This window comes from Schistocerca nitens, chromosome 1 (genome assembly GCF_023898315.1).
Source record: "Schistocerca nitens isolate TAMUIC-IGC-003100 chromosome 1, iqSchNite1.1, whole genome shotgun sequence".
NCBI classification, from domain to species: Eukaryota; Metazoa; Arthropoda; class Insecta; order Orthoptera; family Acrididae; genus Schistocerca; species Schistocerca nitens.
This window is the reverse complement of record NC_064614.1, coordinates 764654434-764677806: the sequence shown is the minus strand read 5'-3', so window position 1 is coordinate 764677806 and position 23373 is coordinate 764654434. Positions and strand designations below refer to the sequence as shown.

The following is a 23373-nucleotide window of genomic DNA, read 5'->3' as shown; positions in this document are numbered from 1 at the left end:
ATAGCCTGCCTTGATAAGTCACTGACTGCAAAATACCTTTTACTTTTGCTGATTACTACTCAACGATTGACTGTATACAGAACTCCTAATTGGTGATAAATAGGTAAGTGCAGTCTTCAATCAAAATGTCACATGACTTTGTTAAATGTGATATCATAAGCTTAATTCAGGATTGGAGTACCAATTCAAAAGCTGTAACAATCTGCAGTAATACTTGTAGTCATCTTTATTTTACAACATGTAAAAATACATAGAAACAAGAATCACATGTCAACATTTAAAATATTTTTATATAAACAACATTTATATTTTCTTTGGATCTTCACAATAATTCTATTACAATCACAGAATTATGACTTAATCATCACAAAACACAAATACTTTCTCATAAATTACTGCCTACAGTTACATCACATTTGGTAAAACCAATCAAGGAAGAATACAGCTATATTATTGAAACGCATATGAAATCATTTGATATAACAGGCATGCTGCATAATGGTATTAAATTAGAGCCTTTTGAAGGCATCTTATTTATCAAGCTGTAGTAACTGCCACCTGCAAACTCTTCTTCAGCTCAAACAATGAAATATCACTAATCACAAAATATGAGGCTTACTCTGTCACCTGATACAATATCTACAATGTGACACTCATACTTATGAGTCAAAAATTCTGCAGATTTCAATTTTCTTAAAAAAAAAAAAGAAAGAACAGTAATAGCTAAAACAGGGATAGCATCTTGTCATGACATTTCTTAGTAGCTCCTTATAATGCATGATTTCCTTTAGTGCACTTGGACAAAATATCTTACAGTAGTGAAAAAAATTTTAACTAAATTACAGGAATCAAGCAACACATTTGATATGACTTAAATGAGTGCAAGAATCTTCAATTTAATATTCTCCCTTCTTCCACGTTGTGGAACGATGTCAACAATAGTTCTTCCATGTTTGCACTTGTAATATTTCTAATGAAATGTATGGTGCAGTTTCACTGACACATTTTAGTTCATGAGTATTATTTCTTACTAATAACACAAGAAATGTGTTTGCATGTATCTTCTATTTGAGATGCACATTAACTGACAGATGATTGCAGCTCAGCTACAAACATAACAGTTTCACAAAGAGAATTTATTTGTGTCACCTGTCATCACAATGCACATTCACTGTAAAGGCATGTTTTGATTATTCACAAATTACCTCCTATGTAGTCCCTGAGAAACAGCAAAATGTGTGGTACAAATGCTTGGAGGTTTGTCTGCCAATGGTTTACTTTTACTGAGCTTCCTTTGCACTGCATTTTTTGTAGATTATGTTGGCAAATTGCCGATTATCTATCCAAATCCCAGCATTTGATATGCTAGAGAAGGAATGGCCATTATAACAGACATCCTGTAAATGAAACAATACGTTATTAGATTTGCTTGGTTTATACAGAGTAGACTAGAATAGAAGTTTATTGTCTCGTAACATACAATTTCAAGCCATTCACTTAATGTACAGGAGAGTCATCAAAACACAAAAACTGGTTCAGAATTTTCCTTATGGTATCAGTAATATAATATATGGTACTGCATAATTACTTAATTAAGCAATTAATAATTTCTCTTCAAAAGTAACAAACTTTTTCCTAAATACTTGACCTCTCCTGCTCAAATTTTCAAATTGTCATTTATGAATTCTTCTACTGAATAGTAACATTTCTGCTACAGTTATTCACATAAGGATTTTTTCAGTGTTTCTAAATTTATGCTGAGCAGTTCTCTTCCTTTTACTTTGTTATAAATTTCCATACCCATATAATGTGGAGTTTGAGCATAAAGTTTTAAACAGTGGGTGGGCAACATAAAATTATTTTGATTTCTGGTGTTTTAATCGTGTTGAAAATAATTCCCTTCAAATAAATCAGGGTTACTGTGTACAAAGATAATCAGCTTATATATATATATATATATATATATATATATATATATATGGGTAACATGATTTTCTTCGCCATACATTGTGCATATTTCTAATGATGGTTTTCTGAAGTTTTAGAGTACGACACATATGGTTTGAATTACTCCAAAATACAATTCCATAACTTATTAATGACTCAAAGTAGCTATGATAGACTACTTTTCTTATGCCCATACTGGTAGCATTATACAATATCCTCATTGCAAATGCTAGGCTATTTAATTTATTTGCAAGGCACTGTATATGTGATCCCCATGACAGATTTTTATCTAGTTGCATTCCTAAGAATTTCAGACAGCTAGCTTCCTGCAAATCCTGGTTTCTGTGAGTGACCTGAATACCATTTAATTTTAACCCATTTAATTCAAACCAGGTATCTAATTTTTCTAAAGTATTTAATATAGTTTGTGGAATTTGATCAGTACTGTTACTTTCAATGATTAGAGATCTGTCATCTGCAAATAATACTGAGTAACACTCAATATTAAGTAGCAGATCATTTATGTAAAACAGAAGCAGAATGGGACCTAAGACAGAATCATCAGGTACTCCATGTGAAAAGGTTTCCCATTTTGAAGTATAAATTCCTCTCTCTGATGATATAACCACTCTTTGTCTCTGGTTGCTGAGATAGGACTTAAACCATTCTAATACTGTGCTGCTAATTCCATACTTTTCCAGTTTACAGAGTAGCAAGGAGTGATTCACACTATCAAAGGCCTTCGATAGGTCACAAAAAATTCCGGTGGCGTGCAGTGAGTTGTCTACAAATGAGCAAGTTTTATCAATTAAATTAATTATAGTGGATACTGTGGTTTTGCCTTTTTTAAATCCATACTGATTTTTTGAGATTATTTTAAATGTTTCTATGAAGTTTTGAATTTGTATGGTCCATGAACCATGGACCTTGCTGTTGGTGGGAAGGCTTGTGCACCTCAGTGATACAGATAGCTGTATCGTAGGTGCAACCACAAGGGAGGGGTATCTGTTGAGACGCCAGACAAGCGTGTGGCTCCTGAAGAGGGGCAGCAGCCTTTTCAGTAGTTGCAGGGGCAACAGTCTGGATGATTGACTGATCTGGCCTTGTAACATTACGCAAAACGGCCTTGCTGCGCTGATAACGCGAACGACTGAAAGCAAGGGGAAACTACAGCCGTAATTTTTTCCAAGAGCATGCAGCTTTACTGTATGGTTAAATGATGATGGCGTCCTCTTGGGTAAAATATTCAGGAGGTAAAATAGTCCCCCATTTGGATCTCTGGGCAGGGACTACTCAGGAAGACGTCATTATCAGGAGAAAGAAAACTGGCATTCTACGTATCGGAGTGTGGAATGTCAGATCCCTTAATCTGGCAGGTAGGTTAGAAAATTTAATAAGGGAAGTGGATAGGTTAAAGTTAGATGTAGTAGGCATTAGAGAAGTTCGGTGGCAGGAGGAACAGGACTTCTGGTCAGGTGAATACAGGGTTATAAATACAAAATCAAATAGGGGTACTGCAGGAGTAGGTTTGATAATGAATAAAAAAATAGGAGTGTGGGTAAGCTACTACAAACAGCATAGTGAATAAATTATTGTAGCAAAGATAGACACAAAGCCCATGCCTACCACAGTAGAACAAGTTTATATGCCAACCAGCTCCGCAGCTGATGAAGAGATCAATGAAATGTATGATGAGATAAAAGAAATTATTCAGATAGTGAAGGAAGACGAAAATTTAATGGTCATGGGTGACTGGAATTCGATAGTAGGAAAAGGAAGAGAAGGGAAAGTAGTAGGTGAATATGGAATGAAAGAGGAAGCCACCTGGTAGAATTTTGCACAGAACATAAATTAATCATAGCTAACACTTGGATCAAGAAGGCTGTATACATGGAAGAGGCTTGGAGACACTGGAACATTTCAGATAGATTATATAATGGTAAGACAGAGATTTAGGAACCAGGTTTTAAATTGTAAGATGTTTCCAGGGTCAGATGTGGACTCTGACCACAATCCTATTGGTTATGAACTGTAGAGTAAAACTGAAACTGCAAAAAGGTGGGAATTTGAGGAGATGGGACCTGGATAAACTGACTAAATCAGAGGTTCTAGAGAGTTTCAGGGAGAGCTTTGGGGAATGATTGACAGGAATGGGGGAAATAAATACAGAAGAAAAAGAATGGGTAGCTTCGAGGGATGTAATAGTGAAGGCAGCAGAGGATCAAGTAGGTAAAAAGATGAGGGCTAGTAGAAATCCTTGGGTAACAGCAGATATATTGAATTTAATTGATGAAAGGAGAAAATATAAAAATGCAGTAAATGAAGCAGGCAAAAAGGAATACAAACGTATCAAAAATGAGATCGACAGGAAGTGCAAAATGGCTAAGCAGGGATGGCTAGAGGACAAATGTAAGGATGTAGAGGCCTGTCTCACTAGGGGTAAGATAGATACTGCCTACAGGAAAATTAAAGAGACCTTTGGAGAGAAGAGAACCACTTGTATGAATATCAAGAGATGGAAACCTGGTTCTAAGGAAAGAAGGGAAAGCAAAAAGGTGGATGGAGTATATAGAAGGTCTATGCAAGGGCGATGTACTTGAGGACAATATTATGGAAATGGAAGAGGATGTAGATGAAGATGAAATGGGAGATACGATACTGCGTGAAGAGTTTGACAGAGCACTGAAAGACCTAAGTTGAAACAAGGCCCCAGGAGTAGACAAAATTCCATTACAATTAATGACAGCCCTGGGAGAGCCAGCGATGACAAAACTCTACCATCTGGTGAGCAATATGTATGAGACAGGTGAAATACCCTCATACTTCAAGAAGAATATAATAATTCCAATCCCAAAGAAAACAGGTGTTGACAGATGTGAAAATTACAAAATGATCAGTGTAATAAGTCATGGGTGCAAATTACTAACATGAATTCTTTACAGACGAATTGAAAATCTGGTAGAAGCCGACCTCCGGAAGGATCAGTTTGGATTCCGTAGAAATGTTGGAACACGTGAGGCAATACTGACCCTACGACTTATCTTAGAAGATAGATTAAGGAAAGGTAAACGTATGTTTCTAACATTTGTAGACTTGGAGAAAGCTTTTGACAATGTTGACTGGAATACTCTCTTTCAAATTCTGAAGCGAAAGGCTATTTACAATTTGTAGAGAAACTAGATGGCAGTTATAAGAGTCGAGGGGCATGAAAGGGAAGCAGTGGTTGGGAAGGGAGTGAGACAGGGTTGTAACCTATCCCCGATGTTATTCAATCTGTATATTGGGCATGCAGTAAAGGAAAAAAAGAAAAATTCAGAGTAGGAATTAAAATCCATGGAGAAGAAATAAAAACTTTGAGGTTTGCCAGTGACATCATTATTCTGTCGGAGACAGCAAAGGACCTGGAAGAGCAGTTGAACGGAATGGACAATGTCTTCAAAGGAGGATATAAGATGAACATCAACAAAAGCAAAATGAGGATAATGGAATGTAGTCAAATTAAATTGGGTGATACAGAGGGAATTAGATTAGGAAATGGGACACTTACAATAGTAGATGAGTTTTGCTATTTGAGGAGCAAAATAATTGATGATGGTTGAAGTAAAGATGATATAAAATGTAGACTAGCAATGGCAAGGAAAGCGTTTCTGAAGAAAAGAAATCTGTTAACTTCGAGTATAGATTTAAGTGTCAGGAAGTCGTTTCTGAAAGTATTTGTATGTCATGTAGCCATGTATGGAAGTGAAACATAGACGATCAATAGTTTAGATAAGAAGAGAATACAAGCTGTCGAAGTTTGGTGCAACAGGAATGCTGAAGATCAGATGGGTAGATCACATAAGTAATGAGGAGTCACTGAATAGAATTGTGGAGAAGAGAAATGTGTGGCACAACTTGACTAGAAGAAGGGATCGGTTGGTAGGGCATGTTATGAGGCATCAAGGGATCACCAATTTAGTATCGAGTGGCAGTGTGGAGGGTAAAAAATACGGGGAGACCGAGAGATGAATAAACTAGGCAGATTCAGAAGGATGCAAGTTGCAGTAGGTACTGGGAGATGAAGAAGCTTGCACTGGATAGAGTAGCAGGAAGAGCTACTCTATCCAATCTCTGGACTGAAGACCACAATAACAACATGGTGACTACCTTTTCAAATATATTTCATAATGATGGAAGAAGAGAGACTAGGCGATAGTTTCCCATATGTTCCTTTATGCCTTTTTTGAACAGTGACTTAACTACTGCATACTTCAGTGTATTTGGAAAATAATCTTCTTGAAGGGACTGATTAACTATTGTATTCAGTGGCTGCTCAATTATTTTAGAAATTGTTTTTAACACTTTTGCTGGTATCCCATGCCATCCTGCTGATGTTTTACTTTTTAGTGATAGTATTACATTTTCTATATCTTTTACAGCCCTTTACAACTTCTTTAAAAATATTTTTGTAATTTTTTACATGGGTAACAGAAGCAGGACTTTTGTTGTGTTTTGGTTCCCTATGTAGCCATCTTTTCCTTGCACTAGAGATTTTTATTCCTTCAGTAATCCACTTTACTTTATTTCCTACTTCTTTATGATCTACAATAAGGGGGAAAGTTTCATTAAAAACTTTAGGAAGTTTTCCAAGAGAGTTCATATTTTCTTTGCTGAACTGGCATTCGGTGTAGGTTTGTTTGGAGCAAGGTTCTATTGTTTTTGGTAACTGATGATCAGAAGAAAGCCCTAAATCTAAACAGAATTTATTTGCCTCATTATAGGTATAAGTGGTAAAAATATTATCTATACATGCTGCAGACATTTCATTTACTCAAGTAAAATCAGTGAAATCTGTGCTAAAACCTGATATTTGAATCACATCAATGAATTGTGTTGAGTTATTGGCTTCACTGGCTAGATCTTTGTATAAATCAGCAGTTATTATGACTCTTTTCTTGGTTTCTTTTTAAAGTTTTTGCAATAGACACTGGAATTTTGACAAAAAATGTTTTGTTATTTCTTATTATACATGAAATATTTATGATGATATGTAATCTAATTAGTGTATAACAAATTCTTATGAAGAACAAAGGGAGAAAAGAACAAGTACTCTTTTGAGAACTTACAGAAGTTTCGTGTAATTCAGTGGGCTGCTTCCGTAACCATAAATTTATCTCACAGTGGAGGACTGTATCTATGAGCTCTCCTCATACAGTACAAGTTGAAAAATGCTGATGTTTAAAGTTTTGTCAACAGGATACCAACAGGCTGACACAACAGGCTCTTTGCACCTTAAAGACTAGTCCTGTTGTTTTCTACAGGCATAGAGCTTTGAGAATAAATTTTAAAATATGTATATACCTTAAACAGACCCACTGTTAATAGAATCTAACAGGTGGCTAGAATTCAGAGAAGTTCTGTCATTCAAGTGGTTAATTTCCTGATGGACCTATCTTACAGAAATTACATTTCCAGAAAGAATGACACCAAGACAGCCTATCCTTATTTAAATAGTATGTCCTTCCACAATCTGGAATGCATTCAGATGATGCAGATACAAATGATTGAAGATCATACCTCTAGTTTTCTAAATTGGCAAGATTGGGGCATAACAAATGGGTAGATTATGATGCCCATTTTTAAATCCTATTGATTGTTTCAATATTCAGGCAGCTGTAGTTTTATACATTTCACTTCATGTCTCATAGATAAGGAGAAAGTAAAAATTGCATTTCCAAAGATGGCAGGTGCTGACAGGTTGAATACTTCCAAACCATCAGTTTAATAAGTCATGGTTGCAAAATATTATCATGAATTATTTACAGAAGATTGGAAAAACTGGTAGAAGCTGACCTCATGGAAGATCAGTTTGGGGTTTGGAGAAATGTAAGTGCAGCCAAGGCAATACTGATCCTACAATGTAAATCTACATCATTATCATTTGTAGATTTAGAGAAAGCTTTTGATTATGTTGCTTGGACTACCTCTTTCAAATTCTGAAGGTAGTAGCAGTAAAATACAGGGAGCAAGAAGTCAATTAGAACTTGTACAGAAACCAGACTGCAGTTATCACAACTGAACAATATGAGAGGGAAGCGGTGGACTATAAGAGAGTAAGACAGGGTTGTAGCCTGACCCCAGTGTTATCAGTCTGTACATTAAGCAGCAGAGGAAACCAATGAGAAATTTAGGAAGGGAACTAAAGTTCATGGAGAAGAAATAAAATCTTTGAAGTTAGCCGATAACATTTTAATCTTGTCAAAGATAGCAAAGGACTTGGAAGACCAGATTAACAGAATTGGTTTCTCCTTGAAAAGAGGTTATTAATAGAGGCATCAACAAAAGTTAAACAAGGGCTATGGAGTGTAATTGAATTAACTCAGGCAATGCTGAGGGGATTAGTTTAGTAAATGGGAAAGTAAACATAGTAGGTAAGTTTTTCTGTTTGGACAGTAAAATAATTGATGATGGCCAAAGCAGAGAGAATGTAAAATGCGTACTTGCATTAGCAAGAAACACATTTCTGAAAAAGAGAAATTTGTTAACATTGAATATCAAATTAAATGTTAGGACATCTTTACTGAAGGTATTTGAGTGTAGTCTTGTATGAAGGTGAAAAGTACATGATATGCAGTTCAGGCAATAGAATAGAAACATTTGAAATGTGGTGTTATGAAGGTTTGATGAGTAGATTAATTAACTAATGAGAAGGTACTGGTCAAATTGGAGAGAAAGGAAATTTATTGCATAACTGACTAAAAGAAGGGATTGATTGATAGTAGACACCTTGACACATCAATTGGTAATTTGATAATGGAAGAAAATTGTGCAGTGTAAAAACTGTACGGGAAGGCTAAGGCTTGAATATAACAAACAGGTTCAAATAGATGTAGACTGCAGTAGTATCGCAGAGATTAAGAGGCTTGCATAGGAGAGCTGTATAAAACAATTCTTTGGACTGAAGATCATGATGTCAACAACAACAACAGACTCAATCACAGTAGCACCACATTAATCATGACTTGTTTTGGCCACACATTAGTTCCTGTGGTATAGGGGGCCTGAATAGATTCATGGTAACCCCTTGCCTGTCATAAGAGGTGACAAAAAGGGGTCCTATACCTAGTCAAACTTTTACATTGGTGGTGAGACTATTATTTCGGCATCCATCAGTTTTTGCACATTTCACAACCTTTCCCTCAACCCTTTTGGCTTAATTACTTTCAATCCCCTTTTAGGATTTGCCTTCCACTCTTAATTTCACAGAAGTGCGAGCCTTCGGTCGTGCACAGTGTACCCACCATGTGCAATCTTCTGCACCTAATATTACAGCACAGTATCAGATTCATCAGGTGGGGGGGTTATCATACACCCTTTTGGTTGTGACCCCCTGACAATTCAGGGATCACACTGCTGGTGCCTCCCCATTTATGCTGAGAAGTAGTTGCCTGTGCAATCTGGGGCACTAGGACTCTGGGCAACAGCTACTACAACAGATAGTCTTTGACATGTCAGGGTGGTGTCAGGAATAGTCTTCAGTCAGAGTTAGTGGCATCAGGGCATACAGCCCACAATGAAATGGATCACACTCACTCATGGTGACCATGCCCACATGGCCATCTCAGCAGACATAAATCAAGATTTCAATGCAGACACATTTTAGTCTTTGGCTGTGTGATGGAATGAGAGTCACGCAAGGAGAAATGAATGTACACAAATTGCCCATTTCTTGGTGTGCTCCAGAACTGACAGAGAATTTTTTGCAACGACAAAGCCACTGTTTTCACTGAAAACATTGAAGATAGGTTTGGAGAAGTTGCTGCAGTAGAGAAAATGAGATGGTCTTAAATCATGCAATGCTCCATTTAGTGAATGGGAGATCTGCAACACTTTGGTAGAGTTTTGAAACACAGCCTCTAGACCTGGTAAAATTCACACTCAAATGCTTAAATACCTTAGCAACAACAGCATAAAACACATCCTCTAGTTATCTACATCTACATGGTTACTCTGCAATCCACCTGTATTCGGCAGGAATGGGTATCACCCTTACCCCAGTGGCTCCAAAGTATTAATTGGGAAAAGGTACTCATATTTTTACTAATTATAAACCAGTCTCTAATAGGCCACGTAATTATTCAAAATGACACCACTTTTGAACATTGCCAACATGTGATCACTGTGTTCTTTGACTGGCAAAGGGTGTGTTTATATCATCTGGCACCATCACATCCTGTTTGACACTGCATTAGTGGGGTTTCTGTGGTTACCCCCATTTTTATCCAGAATTTCCTATCCCTCCAACTGCTCAAGCTCTAGATACATTCAACCCTCACCAAACAATAAGTAAAGAAAACTGGGATGTCTCAGGGATAGTGCTACCATGGAGGTATGCAGTAGCTTCAATATGATCCCTGAAGTCAGTCACCTGATGAAAGCTGGTACCCTATTATTGATCTACATCTACATATCTACATATATACTCTGCTAGCCACCAAGTGGTGTGTGGCGGAGGGCATAATTCACACCAAACTCATATTTCCCCCCTCTGTACTGATGATCAGACGCCAGCAACTATTGGCAAACTATGCAGTCCCATTGTGTCACACACCTACACATCCATGTTAACTGACTCTATTTTACAACCAACTGTTCAGCTGGTCACTAATATTCAAGGCCTATTAGATGACCTCCACAGCTCTTGAGCCATGTAACATTCATCAGGGCACCAAGCCATGTGGGTATTTTGGCAAATGATGTTGCCAACAGATTAGCAACAGGAGTCAAAGCTGAACTCAGAGGACTGGGCACAGACCTACAATTGCAACTGCAATGTCAAATTTTGAAAACCTGGGACGTGGCAGGTTACCAGAACCTTCAACACACTGAGGGCAATCAAGGGCACCACTGAAATGCTGCATAATTCTCTCCAAGCCTGTCAGAAATATGCCATCATACTGTCCCATCCATCTATCAGCTGCAGCAGGCTTATCCATGAATTCGTTTCATATCAAGAGGACTCCCTGCATAGCAGCTGTGATAGTTATCTCACAGTAGCCCATATTCTCACAATGTGGCTAGGGGGTGGGGGTGGGGGAGAGGGGCAGTGGATGCTCTCATTGCAGTGTGAGCCATGAGTGGCCTCCAGCTACTTTGTTTCTCTGCACTGTCACACAAATTTCGGTTTTTATGTATGTATTTTATTTCGCTAACAGTTTAAGCTTACTGATTATCCAGTCCTTTCTTACAGTTTTCCTTCTCTCATCCCATTTTAGTGCAACTGATTATGATGGGACTGCTTGGTGTATCTTTCAGTGACTGTCTACAGTTTTAAGGTACCTCAATTTTATCTTAGTTTCAACCATCTGGCTCAAATTATTATCACACAGTTTTCAACTAAGATGACAAGGACACAGACTTTTGAACTGACAAATCTCTTTTCCTCATTCCACACCATTTTGCATGATTTCCAATGCAATTAAGGACCGATAATGATCATCGTTGACTACACATTAATCACTTTCATAAACCATGGTCGGTGGATCACCAGGTGTGGTCATAATTAAAAGCATGTCACTGTGAGTGTGTCTAAAATACATTAAAATAATTGTATAGTACAGGTCAATCACTTTTTGCCATGGATATCGCCATGTCATCTGAACAAGACATAGTCAGGACAAAAGCACCACAGGTACACAGATGCAAGCTGTTGTCAGTGTCATGGAGACTCGGCACTTGCGTGAATTCCACCAGCACCACTGGCAGCGCTGAGGATGAAGCTATTGACTTCACCTTGGCCAATTGCCAGCCGAGTAAAACCCACCAATGACCAGATGACAACAGAAAGAAGTCTACTTGGAAGATAGAACAGCAGCTCTCACCCGCTTGGTTGTAGATCATTGTCGAGGCCTGACATAGACAGAGAACATTGTTTAGTGGACTCTTAAAAGTGAATAGACAGTTGTGGCAAATTGTGTTTGCTGTGTACTGTGATGTTTACCTGTGATTATTTGCAGTTAGCCATTGAGGGCCTTTTTTGGTGTTATATTACAGGCAGTGTTGCAGACCTCAACATCCGACAAGTCACAAAGATAAGTAAATCTTTTTAACTCATTTGTCTGGCTTTGTTACTAATTTGTTGAATTGCTAAAACCCTTCATTCTCCTATCCTGTAACCTGACCCTGGGGCATAGCTGTGTAATAATGGCAAGGAGAAACTGTCTTAATGGTGTACTGCACCAGAAGCCATTTCACAAACTCAGACTCCACAGCAGTAGCAAAGAGGCCCTTACAAAACTGGTGATGAGAGTTTACAAAAGATTTAATCTACAAAATCAGGAGTTTCCCAATATTGGATTCTAGCACTACCAATCACTTTTAAAGTCAATAAGGAAGTATTATTTAAAAGACAGTTGCAACAGTAGTCATAATCTCGATTTTTATGTCACCTGAGTCAGTTTTGCAAATGTTTCGTGACAATAAAGGTTACAAATACCAAACTTCATTTATATACCAGCATTTCTTTTACACCTTGGTAGATGGTCTTAATTGGGAAAGCTACAAATAGCAGGTTATCATTTGGTTTTCGGGTCATAGCATAGTTCTTAGGGAGTGAAGTACCCTGCAACATTTATTATTTTCCACTGAAGCAAAATTATTCACTTCCTTATCTGAATATAGTTTGCAATGAATAATTTTTAGTATGATTATAATTATTATCGATTGGCAACTCCATGGAGTGCCTATGTGCACAACAACCACATGTGTTAAATTAAAAGAAGGTCAGTGTTGGCCGTAATATTGATGGTTTATTGATAGCAAAATCGATTTTCAATCACACAGTGATGTGATGTACAGATTAAACTCATAGGCACTGGTATCAAGTTATTGTGATCGTTTCTCAGTTTTAGTTACTGATAATAACTTGATACCAGTGCCTATGAGTTTAATTTGTACACCACAGCACTGAAGATGATCACTATGTGATTGAAAATCGATTTTGCTATCAATAAACCATCAATATTACAGCCAACACTGACCTTCCTTTTAATTTAAATATAATTATTATGTAACAAATTCTTCCTTATTCATTTAATCACTATCTCCACATTTTGGGCAAGAATTTATACATTTTTGAATGTTAGCATTTAAAAGTGATTTGGATCTGACCCTAAATTTTGATAATAAACTTTGCTGTCCCTAACCATTTCATACTAATAAAATAAATTGTCTTTCACTGTTCTGAAAACATAATTGAATATTACAGTAAACCTAAAAGGAACAATAAATAATACAGGCAATACGTGGACACACATGTGGTAAACATGAGAGAAATAACATTTGAAAATTTCACTTAATTTATAAAACTTTAGGACCCTCCACCTATCATGCAACATGAAGCTATGGTAAATTTTACATATCATACCCATGAAAATTTAAATTAGTAAAATACATGTCTAATCTAACTGCATATGTGGGCTACCATGAAAATGTTGGTGACACATCACTATTTTAATTAAAGATATGGAACATTCTTTTACATCAGAAACTCCAGAGCCTGTAATGTTCTAGTTTCTATGTGCATTAAAATATTTACAGTATGAAACTGTAAGAAATGTTATTTATGTATGTGAGTTCTATATCTACTGTTCCAATAAAAGAGACCAATAACAATACCTTCACCCATAACAGCATTTCTACCATCACCTCAAGCACCAGTATGTCTTGCTCCCTTGTAAAAATGCAAAACACAATTACTTTGGGTATGTAATAGTAAAACAGTATCCTAAAAAATCCCATTATTATGCTGTTCTGTGGATGACCTCATTAACTTAATCCTATATTTACAATAGATACATCAACAGTAGTTGAATTGCTGCTAACTTTATTTTATTAATGCAAATTATAGGCAGTAAGTTAAATTGATCTGGTAAACAGCTTTTCATGAAGTAATAAAAACCTCAGCTCTCTTTTAAATCAGTAACTTTGTCATGTGTCTAGCTTTATCCATTTGTCCAGAAATCTTTCTCGAATGAGTAATGTAAACATTTTTGTATATACTGGCAATAGCAAGTAACATGCTGCAGAAGTGTTTTGTGGGTGGTACCACATGTATTAGCAGTAGGTGTGTTTAATATGTCAGTAATGTAAAATAATATAATTCCATTTCCTAAAATGAAACATTGCTCCCTGTGTGTCGATAATGTAAAGTATTTGAATATTTAACTTTATTATGAGCTGTGACTACAAATCAGAGAGGTAATTAATTTGATTTTTCATAATTTTGGTATGTGACCATCAATACTACATTAATGAACAGAAAATACATATTTCCACAGTTACTCCTGTTACATGCATTTATTTGGTCTTTAGTTGTTTCAACATAAGTACCTTATTTTAAAATGCTAGTGTCTCCCAGCAATATGTACTTATTATAAATATGAACAGTCTCTAGGCCAACATTCTGAAGCAGCCTCACACATTAGAACCACACAAATGACTTGAGTTAAATACAAAGGCCTGTCAAAACATTGATCTTAATATTGGTAATGCCTATAATTTGGGCATATAAGAGCATTAGTAACAGATGTAACTATCCTAAAATGTGTAATTGTACAAAATATTCCTCTTCCATTTATTATAATCAGCTTTGGACCAAACAAGTTCTCTCGATCATTATGAAGAAAATTATGAAGAATATCCTATACCAAGAGCTTTCCTACCTCAGAAGTAATTATGACTGCTACTTCAGAGGTCAAAAATCAGTCCGTGCAAACAATGATGAATCAAGAAAAGATCATGAATGAATACACAGTGTACCCTAGAAAAAGTGCGTTACTGATCCGCACTTCGAACAGATACACAAATCTCCAGTTCTTGACTAATCACTGGGCACACAATGTCTGAATACATAAACTGCAACATTACCTGTTGTCTGCATGTCATTTACTTGCATTGTTTATGTTTAAAGAACATAAAGATTACCACACACAATTTCTATCTTTATGTCAGTATACTACTTACAGTTATATAATCTTTTTTTCCCACAAACAATTGGAAATATGAAACCAATAGTATACAGGATGATTCTTACTAACTTTTAAAAGCCCTCAAAGTGACGTAGATGATGCCGAGACAAGTGATTTAATATGAGACACATGGGGTTACAAATGTCAAGAAATACTCCAAAAATGGATGAGAAATGTTGATCATGTGATGTCACCAGATGCACGCACAGTGGTTTGGCTTGGACATGAAGGGTTGGTTGAGCAGTGCAATACTTGCATTCGTGTGAATGGTGCAAACTGTGAGCACCTCTTGTAAATGGGATTTGTTCAAGATGTAATAGTTGCAAAATTATTGTCCTTGCTGCAACCAAGTGAAAGTCACTCTAATTTTGTGTTGTTTTTCTTTTGTCTCTTCTTCTTCTTCTTCTCCTCTTTCTCTCTCTCCCTCTCTCTTTTCTTCCAGCCATTATTTTGTAAATAAAATGTAGATCACTTACTAGTAACGATGAAATTTGGAAACTTATATTCATTTACTTCTAATGCAATATAGTAGGTTTTGTTGTACTGTACTTTGCAATAAACAAGCAGAGACTGGAAGGCCAGTAAATAAAATAATAAATTGTGCCTCAATGTACACAAATAATTGTATAATGCAATGAAAAAATGTTTCTGTCAAATGCAAGATTCAAGGCCTGAGCCCCATATGCTTAAGTTGTGGACGTGGGCCCAGAGCCACATTGAAGGAAATACTTGACTTGGGCTCGGATGATCAGTGGCGACAGACTGACAGGATCAACCACTGCTCATGTGGTGAGGTACATGATCTGGTGACATCACATGTTCAACAACATTTGTCACTCAGTTTGGGGTATTTCCCTACATTTGTGACCTCATGTGTCTGGTATTCAATTAACTGTCTCAGTTTCATCTAAGTTGCTTCAGGAGTTTTTAAACATTAATAAGAATCACTCTGTTTGTATATATACTACAGATCTAAATTTACTCATGACAGATAAGAGGTACTTACAGGAAGACTTCAACTTCATTGCAGTTGTTGAAAACATGATGTCAGTGATATGTTTCAGAAGAATAAAAAAAAAATATGCTGTATTAGATGGAAATAAATATCTTCAAACATTTAACCCACAGTAAATAAGTGAATTATTGAACCTACGGTATTCCTGAAAGACAGAAATAAATACATTACAGTAGTAGTCAATAAGCCTTCATTGATTTCAAAATGTGCAACTTTTTGTGTTTTAATTATGCTTCACAAAGTTATTGGGGCAGAAACACTGCTGCTCACAAACTATTTCAAGTTTAAGCTGCAGTTACACATCTCATTTATACAGTGCACTTTCATGCAACTACTGGAATAAGCTTGGAGCCAAAGTATGAATATTAACTGTAGCAATACTTAGCATCAGTATGAGCCCACTCAGTTAATTGCATGCTTTATTTCATTTTAAGAAGCAAAATTTTGCTGCTCTATTATTTGGAATTAGTTTATGTTTGTCTGAGCTTTAATCATTATTGAAATGATTATTATTATACAGGTAAGATAAATATCTTTTGCTAAAACTAGTGAAAGTAGTTTTATAAAGTTTCATTAAAAATGAAGATTACTGCTTAATTGTTGCCTATTTAAGCCACTTTGTGTAAAGTATTTTGAGAATTCTACCTTGAACCAAACAATCTTCTTTTTTGTGAACTTTCACTCTCTTATCTATTTTATTCTGTTGCACTAATACCTACAGGTTTATTTTATTTATGTATTTATTTATTTATTTGTTGCAGTATAAAAAATGTCTAGCGGAAGCTCAAAAAACACAATAAAAACCTATATTTTCCTCATGTCAATATCCCCAAAGAAATGTATTATTTTAGAGAAACGGAGCGAAGTGGCACAATGCTTGGCGCATTGGACTGACACTCGGGAGGATGACAGTTCAAACCCACATCCAGCCATCCAGATTTAGATTTTCTGTATTTCCCTAAATCGCTCCAGGGAAATGTCAGGTTGGTCCCTATGAAAGGGCGTGGCCCATCCTTAACACAATTCGAGCTTGTGTTCTGTCTCTGATGAACTCAATGTCGATCGGACGTTAAACCCAATATTCCTTCCTTCCTTTCTTGTTTTACAGAAATTTTGATTTGATGTTAACAATTCAACTACAGCTGAAGTTATCCCTCCTGACCAATTACTGTTTTCCTTATCTGTCCTCTAACTTTTCCGTATGAAGATTGGAAAACAATCGTTGAAAATTTTGAAAATCTTTTAATATTATTAAAAAGTGATATCTAGAAAGTATTTATCTGTGAAGAGATAAGCTCTGACACCTTCAAAAATTCAAATCAAAGGATAAATGGTAAATGTCAGTAGTTCTTGAGATTATGCTGTCAGCTTTGCAAGTGTAATTACTTCTAAAAGCAAAACTGCATTTAAACAAATTTGTATAAGAGCACTAGAGATAATAAGAGTAAAATTATTGAACAGAGAGATTTCACTAACTGCAACATCAGCTTAATTTTATACTATGAAGGGAGATGTGGGAGGAAGTCTTCAATAAAACTGAAGAACTATTTATCACATTCCACAAGATGTACCTCCATTATTTTCACACAGTTTTATATATCTTTAACATATTGCAGCGTGTCAGCAACTGTGAAATGTACAGCAAATAAACAATTTTTTCAGCCTTCAGTTGCAAGGTAATTTTACTCGTTTACCTAGGTTTCGATTCCAGTAATGGAATCTTCTTCAGAACAAAAAAAAATTGAATTATTTTGTGAGCCAAACACTGGCCATTTTTTTTTTTTTTTTTGTTCTGAAGAAGATTCCATTACTGGAATCGAAACCTAGGTAAACGAGTAAAATTACCTTGCAACTGAAGGCTGAAAAAATTGTTTATTTGCTGATTTTCACACAGCCTTTCCACAGAAAAGGTGGAGAATTGTGATGTGTTGTGTTGCAAAATGTGTTATATGAGTCGTGTCCAGAAAGTAAGTACCATTTCTTTCTACCGTCGCCGCGGCATTAGTGTCACAATTCTGCACATCTGCACTTGTCTGTCTGGTTCATTTTCTTTCCACTGATGCCATTACAGCCATATCATGTTGTGATTACATTTGTTAGTGATCATTCGAAATGTTTAAGACATTTTATGAGCATGTTGACTGTGAAGTGTTTTCCGTAATTCAGTTTTTGAATGCTAAGAATGAGTGAGCTCAAATTCATCATAAACTTGTAGCGATTTATGGTGAAAATGTAATGAGTAATTGAATGGAGAGAAAATGGGTGAGACTAATTCAATGACAGATGAACTGATGTTCGTGATGAATCATGGAGTAGGGGGGCCTTCTGTTGTGAATGATAAGTCTGATTGAGAAAGTGAACAAGTAAACTCATAAAACAGTTGGTTCGCAATAAAAATACTTTTTCCAAAACTGTTTTGCATGGGATTGTCACAAACTGCTTAAATTTTCACAAATTGTGGCCCCGTTGGGGTCCAAAGTGCTTATGACCACCCATAAAACTAAGTGACTTGACAGTGTTTTGACATTTCTTACTCAATACAGTGATGAAGGAGATGAATTCTGAAAAATAATTGTGACTGGTTGTGAGACTTGAAGATTTCACATCACTGGAGAATCAAAACAAAAGTCAAAGTAGTGGAGGCACTTAAAATCCCCCAAAAAACAAATGTTCAGAACAATGTTGTCAACACAAAAAATCATGTGGACTGTGTTCTGGGACAGACAAGATATTCTGTATGCTGAGTTCCTCTAAAGAGGTGAAACCATCAATGTGGAACAATACTCTGAAACATTGAGAAAATTCTGTTGTGCAATTTAAAAAAATGTATGGAATGCTCAATAAAGGCATTGTGTTGCTTAATGACATTGCATGTCCCCATTCTGCTGGTGTCAATCAAAATCTTAATCAATAATTCATTTGGGAGCAGTTTGATCACCCTCCATACAGTCCCAATCTTGCATGTTCTGATTATCACATGTTCCTGAACCTGAAGCGTGATTTTGGAGGAAAGTGTTTTGACAGTGATGATGACTCATACAATAGTGTTCAGCAGGGGCTGTCTTCACTGATGGCAGTAAAATATTTCTATGAAGAGGGTATAGAAAAGTTGGTTTTCTGCTATGGCCTATGTCTGAGCAATAGTGGCAAATATGTAGAACAATAGTTTATGATGCTTTTTCTTATAAAAATAAATTTTGTTTTGAAAAAATGTTTTTATTAGTTTTTTTTTTTTTTTTCAAAATGATACTCTTTTTCTGGACATGTCTCATAGCTTCTAGTACAAAGAAAATAATTTTCCACTCTTTCATTCAGTACAATAAAAGTACACCAACTTGAAAATTACATCAAAAAATATAATCAAATATTCAACAGGATAGTAAGAAAATCCAAAAGACATAGTAAAGAAAACTATATTTCAGGCCGACAAAAATATCATCAAAGTCATTTGATACGTGTTCAGTTCATAAACTGGAATAGAGAGATCAGTATAAGAAAATACAGATTTCTTCTTGAACTAAATAAGATCTTCAGACCCAGGAGGTGGTCAGTTTAATGTGCCTTTTAGCAACATAAGAAATAAGTTAATCCAAAAGCTACACAAAAAAAGATGAAACATGTAATAAGGCAACTAATAAATGACAAAATCTGTAGATGGATTGCTGTTCTGAATATACAATATTAAACTACCTGTGTTTTGTATCATTCATTTCACAAAATTATTTCACTCCCTTTCATTAACAAAACATATCAGTAAAAATCTACAAAATAACAAGAGAAAATGTTGTTATTCATGTAAACTAAATTTTGTTATCAGAGTAAGAAATACACATTTTAGTGTGTTAGAGAATATCCCCCAGCTTTATCTTTCTTGTGGAAATAATTCTGGGGACAAATACATTTTTGGATATAAGGTTTCTTACAGAAGAAATGGCAAGAAACTAAGGAATGCAAATGAGTGACACTGAATACTGTTAGGCAGGAGAATGCACATTATGAGTGGGGTGTTTTTGGTATAAATGGAACAAGAAACTAAAAATGAAATGTTGTGTTGATCATAAAAGAAAACCGATATCATTTTTAATATTCTGCAAGCAGAAACTTCATAGATACTCTAAGATAAGCTCAGATATGGTAAAGCTTCAGACAGACAACACCTTCAGTAAAAAGTCATCAAGGTTTGTTTCTACACCTATGTTAGCATCTACACCTTTATTCCCAAAGCTATCTTGCAGTATGTAGTGTGCTGGAGACTACATAAGTAACAACTGTTATATCCACCTTTCCTATTGTAAATAGATCACATGATGAAAAACGGTCAGTAAGCCCGGGTCAGACAGCTCACAATGTTCTGATTTTCCCAGCACAGCAGTCATTTTTTTTTTAAATTAATGTGGGGGGAGGGGTGGGCAGTTTTATATTGCCTGACTTTTCATGAAAATGTAAACTTTCAGAATTTTAATAGTGAAAATGTAAACTTTCAGAATTTTAATAGTTAACAGCTCTGTGAGGTATTCAGAGAAGCTTTAGGCTTTGAGCTGTCCATCATTAGCTATATTCCAATGAATCTCAGTCTGGTACCTGCTTTTCCTTCAACTAGTCTAATGGGGTTTTTCCACTTCAGGTCGCTGCATATGCATACTCCTAAATATTTTACAATCGTGATTGATTTCAGTGATTCATCACTGATAGTGTAACTCAATGATGATGTCATTCACTATGTGGGCTATGTTACATTTATATGGTCAGCTGCCAGTTCCTTCACCAAGCTTACCTACAAGTCTTTCTGCATTTCACTATAATCTTGTAGTGTTATCATTTTTCCTATGTCTAGTAACAACTTCATGGAACTAGTTTGTGGTACACTTAGTGTTATTTTTGTTTCTGATGACATTGCCCTGCTCAGAAGTCTTTATTCCAATCACACAGCTTGTCTAATATTCTGTAAGCTTGTATTTTGTTCATTGGATATCAGTGTGGAATAGCGCTGAGTGCTTTTTGCTAATCAAGGAGGATGGCATCAACCTAGGTGCCATTAGATATTGCCTTGTGGATTCCATCGATGAACACAGTGAGCTGAGTTTCACATTATTGTTGTTCATGGAATCGATGTTGATTTCTACAGATGAGACCTCCTTTCTCCAATCAAGTCATATGTGAGTGTACAGTGTGTTACATAATTCTGAAACAGGTTGGAATCAATTATACAGGCATATAGTTAACATGAATTTGTCCATTGAATCTTCTTAAAATTGGGAAGAACTTATAATTTTCTCCATCATTTGCTTCATTGCTCCAGTGACCTAAAACAAACTGCTGCTAGGAGAGGAGCAAGTTGTTTCACATAATCCATAAAAAAATGTACAGGTATTCCATCATGCCCACTAGAATTTCTTCTGTTGATCAATTTTAACTGATTGTATATTCTGGTATCACTTATCTCAATTTAATAATGGTGCACAAAAAATGTCTCTGTACACCACAATTACATTATTCAGGCTATATGCAAGGTCACTGTACTTTCATATAATTTTGTCTTTGGCTTTGTGAGTCAAGCTATAGGAACAGAAAGTGACACTTAATGGAAAGTTATTGTTTTACATAACCACAGCCGACTAGACTGTTTTTTGCATTACCTTGGAGCTGGGACCTGTATGATAGCTAGATAAAACAGGAACCAGCTTCCTAAGTCATAGCTCAGTAGGTCTCAAAAATGCATTAGTACCTCCAAATCTTTTCCGTGAAAGGATCCGTCAAGTTTGTATAAGTCATTGTAATCACACTAGGCTATGTTAGGTTAGTGCCGTACAGAGGGCACTTTGACTGACATGAAACCTTAAAATATCAACTAGTAAGGAAGTAAAATAGTCATTTCTTCCAATTTAGTAATACAGCTTTACCCTTGAGATTTCCTCCCAAACGTATGGGGTAGAATTTCCTTATACTTTGCATTGTGAAATTTTCAGCACTCAGTTATCGTCACAGCCTTTGCAAATAAATCATTTTTATGTTATGCTAAGAATTGTATAAGGCAGTTTCTCAGGAATATTTAGTTGCATCTGTCATATCTCTGGGATACACTCATTGAAGACCATTCTCAACCCTGACTGTTTCAAAATTACAGGAACACTTACTTCCTCAGTTCACAGTACAGCTTATCACTTCTTCACAGTTATATAATTGTATTCTATAAAACCATACTGGAAAAATGTTAACAGTATCAGAATTATGAAAGGTTTCAATGTCTGGTTAACATTTTTCCCTTTCAGACTCTCAAAACACAACACTTTTAGCAGTACTTGACAAGCATCATGGGCAGCAGTCATTATATTATACTCATGGGACAGCATCATGAGGGAGCAGCAAAACTAATTTTTAAATAACAAAAGTATTTTAAAAGTCATATCCTTTGATATGAGCTTCACATTTGTTCTCCAAGTTGATGAGTAGCTCTGCCTGCAGGAAAACACAGATTATAAAACTTATGTAACTAGAATAAACATATGAAAAAGTTTTAAAGTTCTCATTCTGCCACAGAAATGGTATTGATAGCAAATGAAAGTTTGTTTTGGTTTTATTTGTTTGTCACACAGTAACTTGAGTCATGTATCACCATATAATGCACAATAGTTTGGCTCATACAGCTTTTGAAGCAGAACCAAGTGAGATGGCACAGTGGTTACCGGTAGCTCATGGGACTAACATTTGGGAGGATAACATTTGAAACTCACGTCCGGGAATCCAGATTTAGATTTTCTGTGATTTCCCTAAATAGCTCCAGGCAAATGCCAGGATGGTTCCTTTAAAAGAGCACAGTCAATTTTCTTCTGCATCGTTGACACAATCTGAGCTTGTACTCCATCTCCAATGACCTTGATGTCGACGGGACATTAAATTCATCTTCCTTCCTTCATTTTTGAAGCAATCATGTTTGTTCATTGCTCATATAGGTAAATGAAAATACCATGCCCTCATAAAAATCTATGTTTGAAATGCATAACAATATTGGAAATTTCTTTATGGAACAATGTATAAAATAAAAGAAGGGCAATTACTCACCTACAGCAGATTGATGTGTGGAGCACAGTAACATATAAAATAAAGTAGCGTCCACATATATTTCAAGCACTAGCCCTTTTTTGAGTATTTGTACACATATTCACACAGACATCCAAACACACACACACCTTTGGCCACAGCTAGCTATTTTATCATGTGTGTCAATGTTTATGACATCATACCTCCTGAACTATGAGAGGTACAATGACATAATTTTGCAGGTACATTTAGGGTATAAGTAGATATTGTATGCAAACTTTGCTGTGAATAGTGTTAGTAGTAAAGTAATAAATTAGAATGTCATTCCAGGTGTTGGCATTTTACTGCATGAACAGTGGAAATGTA

At 35.9% G+C, this 23373-nt stretch overlaps 1 protein-coding gene across 3 annotated transcripts in view; it reads right to left on the bottom strand.

The window, feature by feature from the left end:
- Positions 1–203: 203 nt before the first annotated feature.
- The window catches only part of LOC126261132 (sphingomyelin phosphodiesterase), a 410193-nt gene continuing 387023 nt past the window's right edge, over positions 204–23373 (bottom strand). The window contains exons 14-16 of one of the 3 annotated variants that reach the window (XR_007546682.1): positions 15961–16114; positions 13603–13657; positions 204–1397 (exon numbers count right to left, since the gene is read on the bottom strand). Coding sequence is in view for 1 of the 3 variants with exons in the window: in XM_049958514.1 (XP_049814471.1) it covers positions 1340–1397 (58 nt within the window). In the remaining 2 variants the exon portion in view is untranslated. The remainder of the gene's footprint in view (positions 1398–13602; positions 13658–15960; positions 16115–23373) is intronic. The other 2 variants (XR_007546681.1, XM_049958514.1) reach the window with 2 other exon arrangements.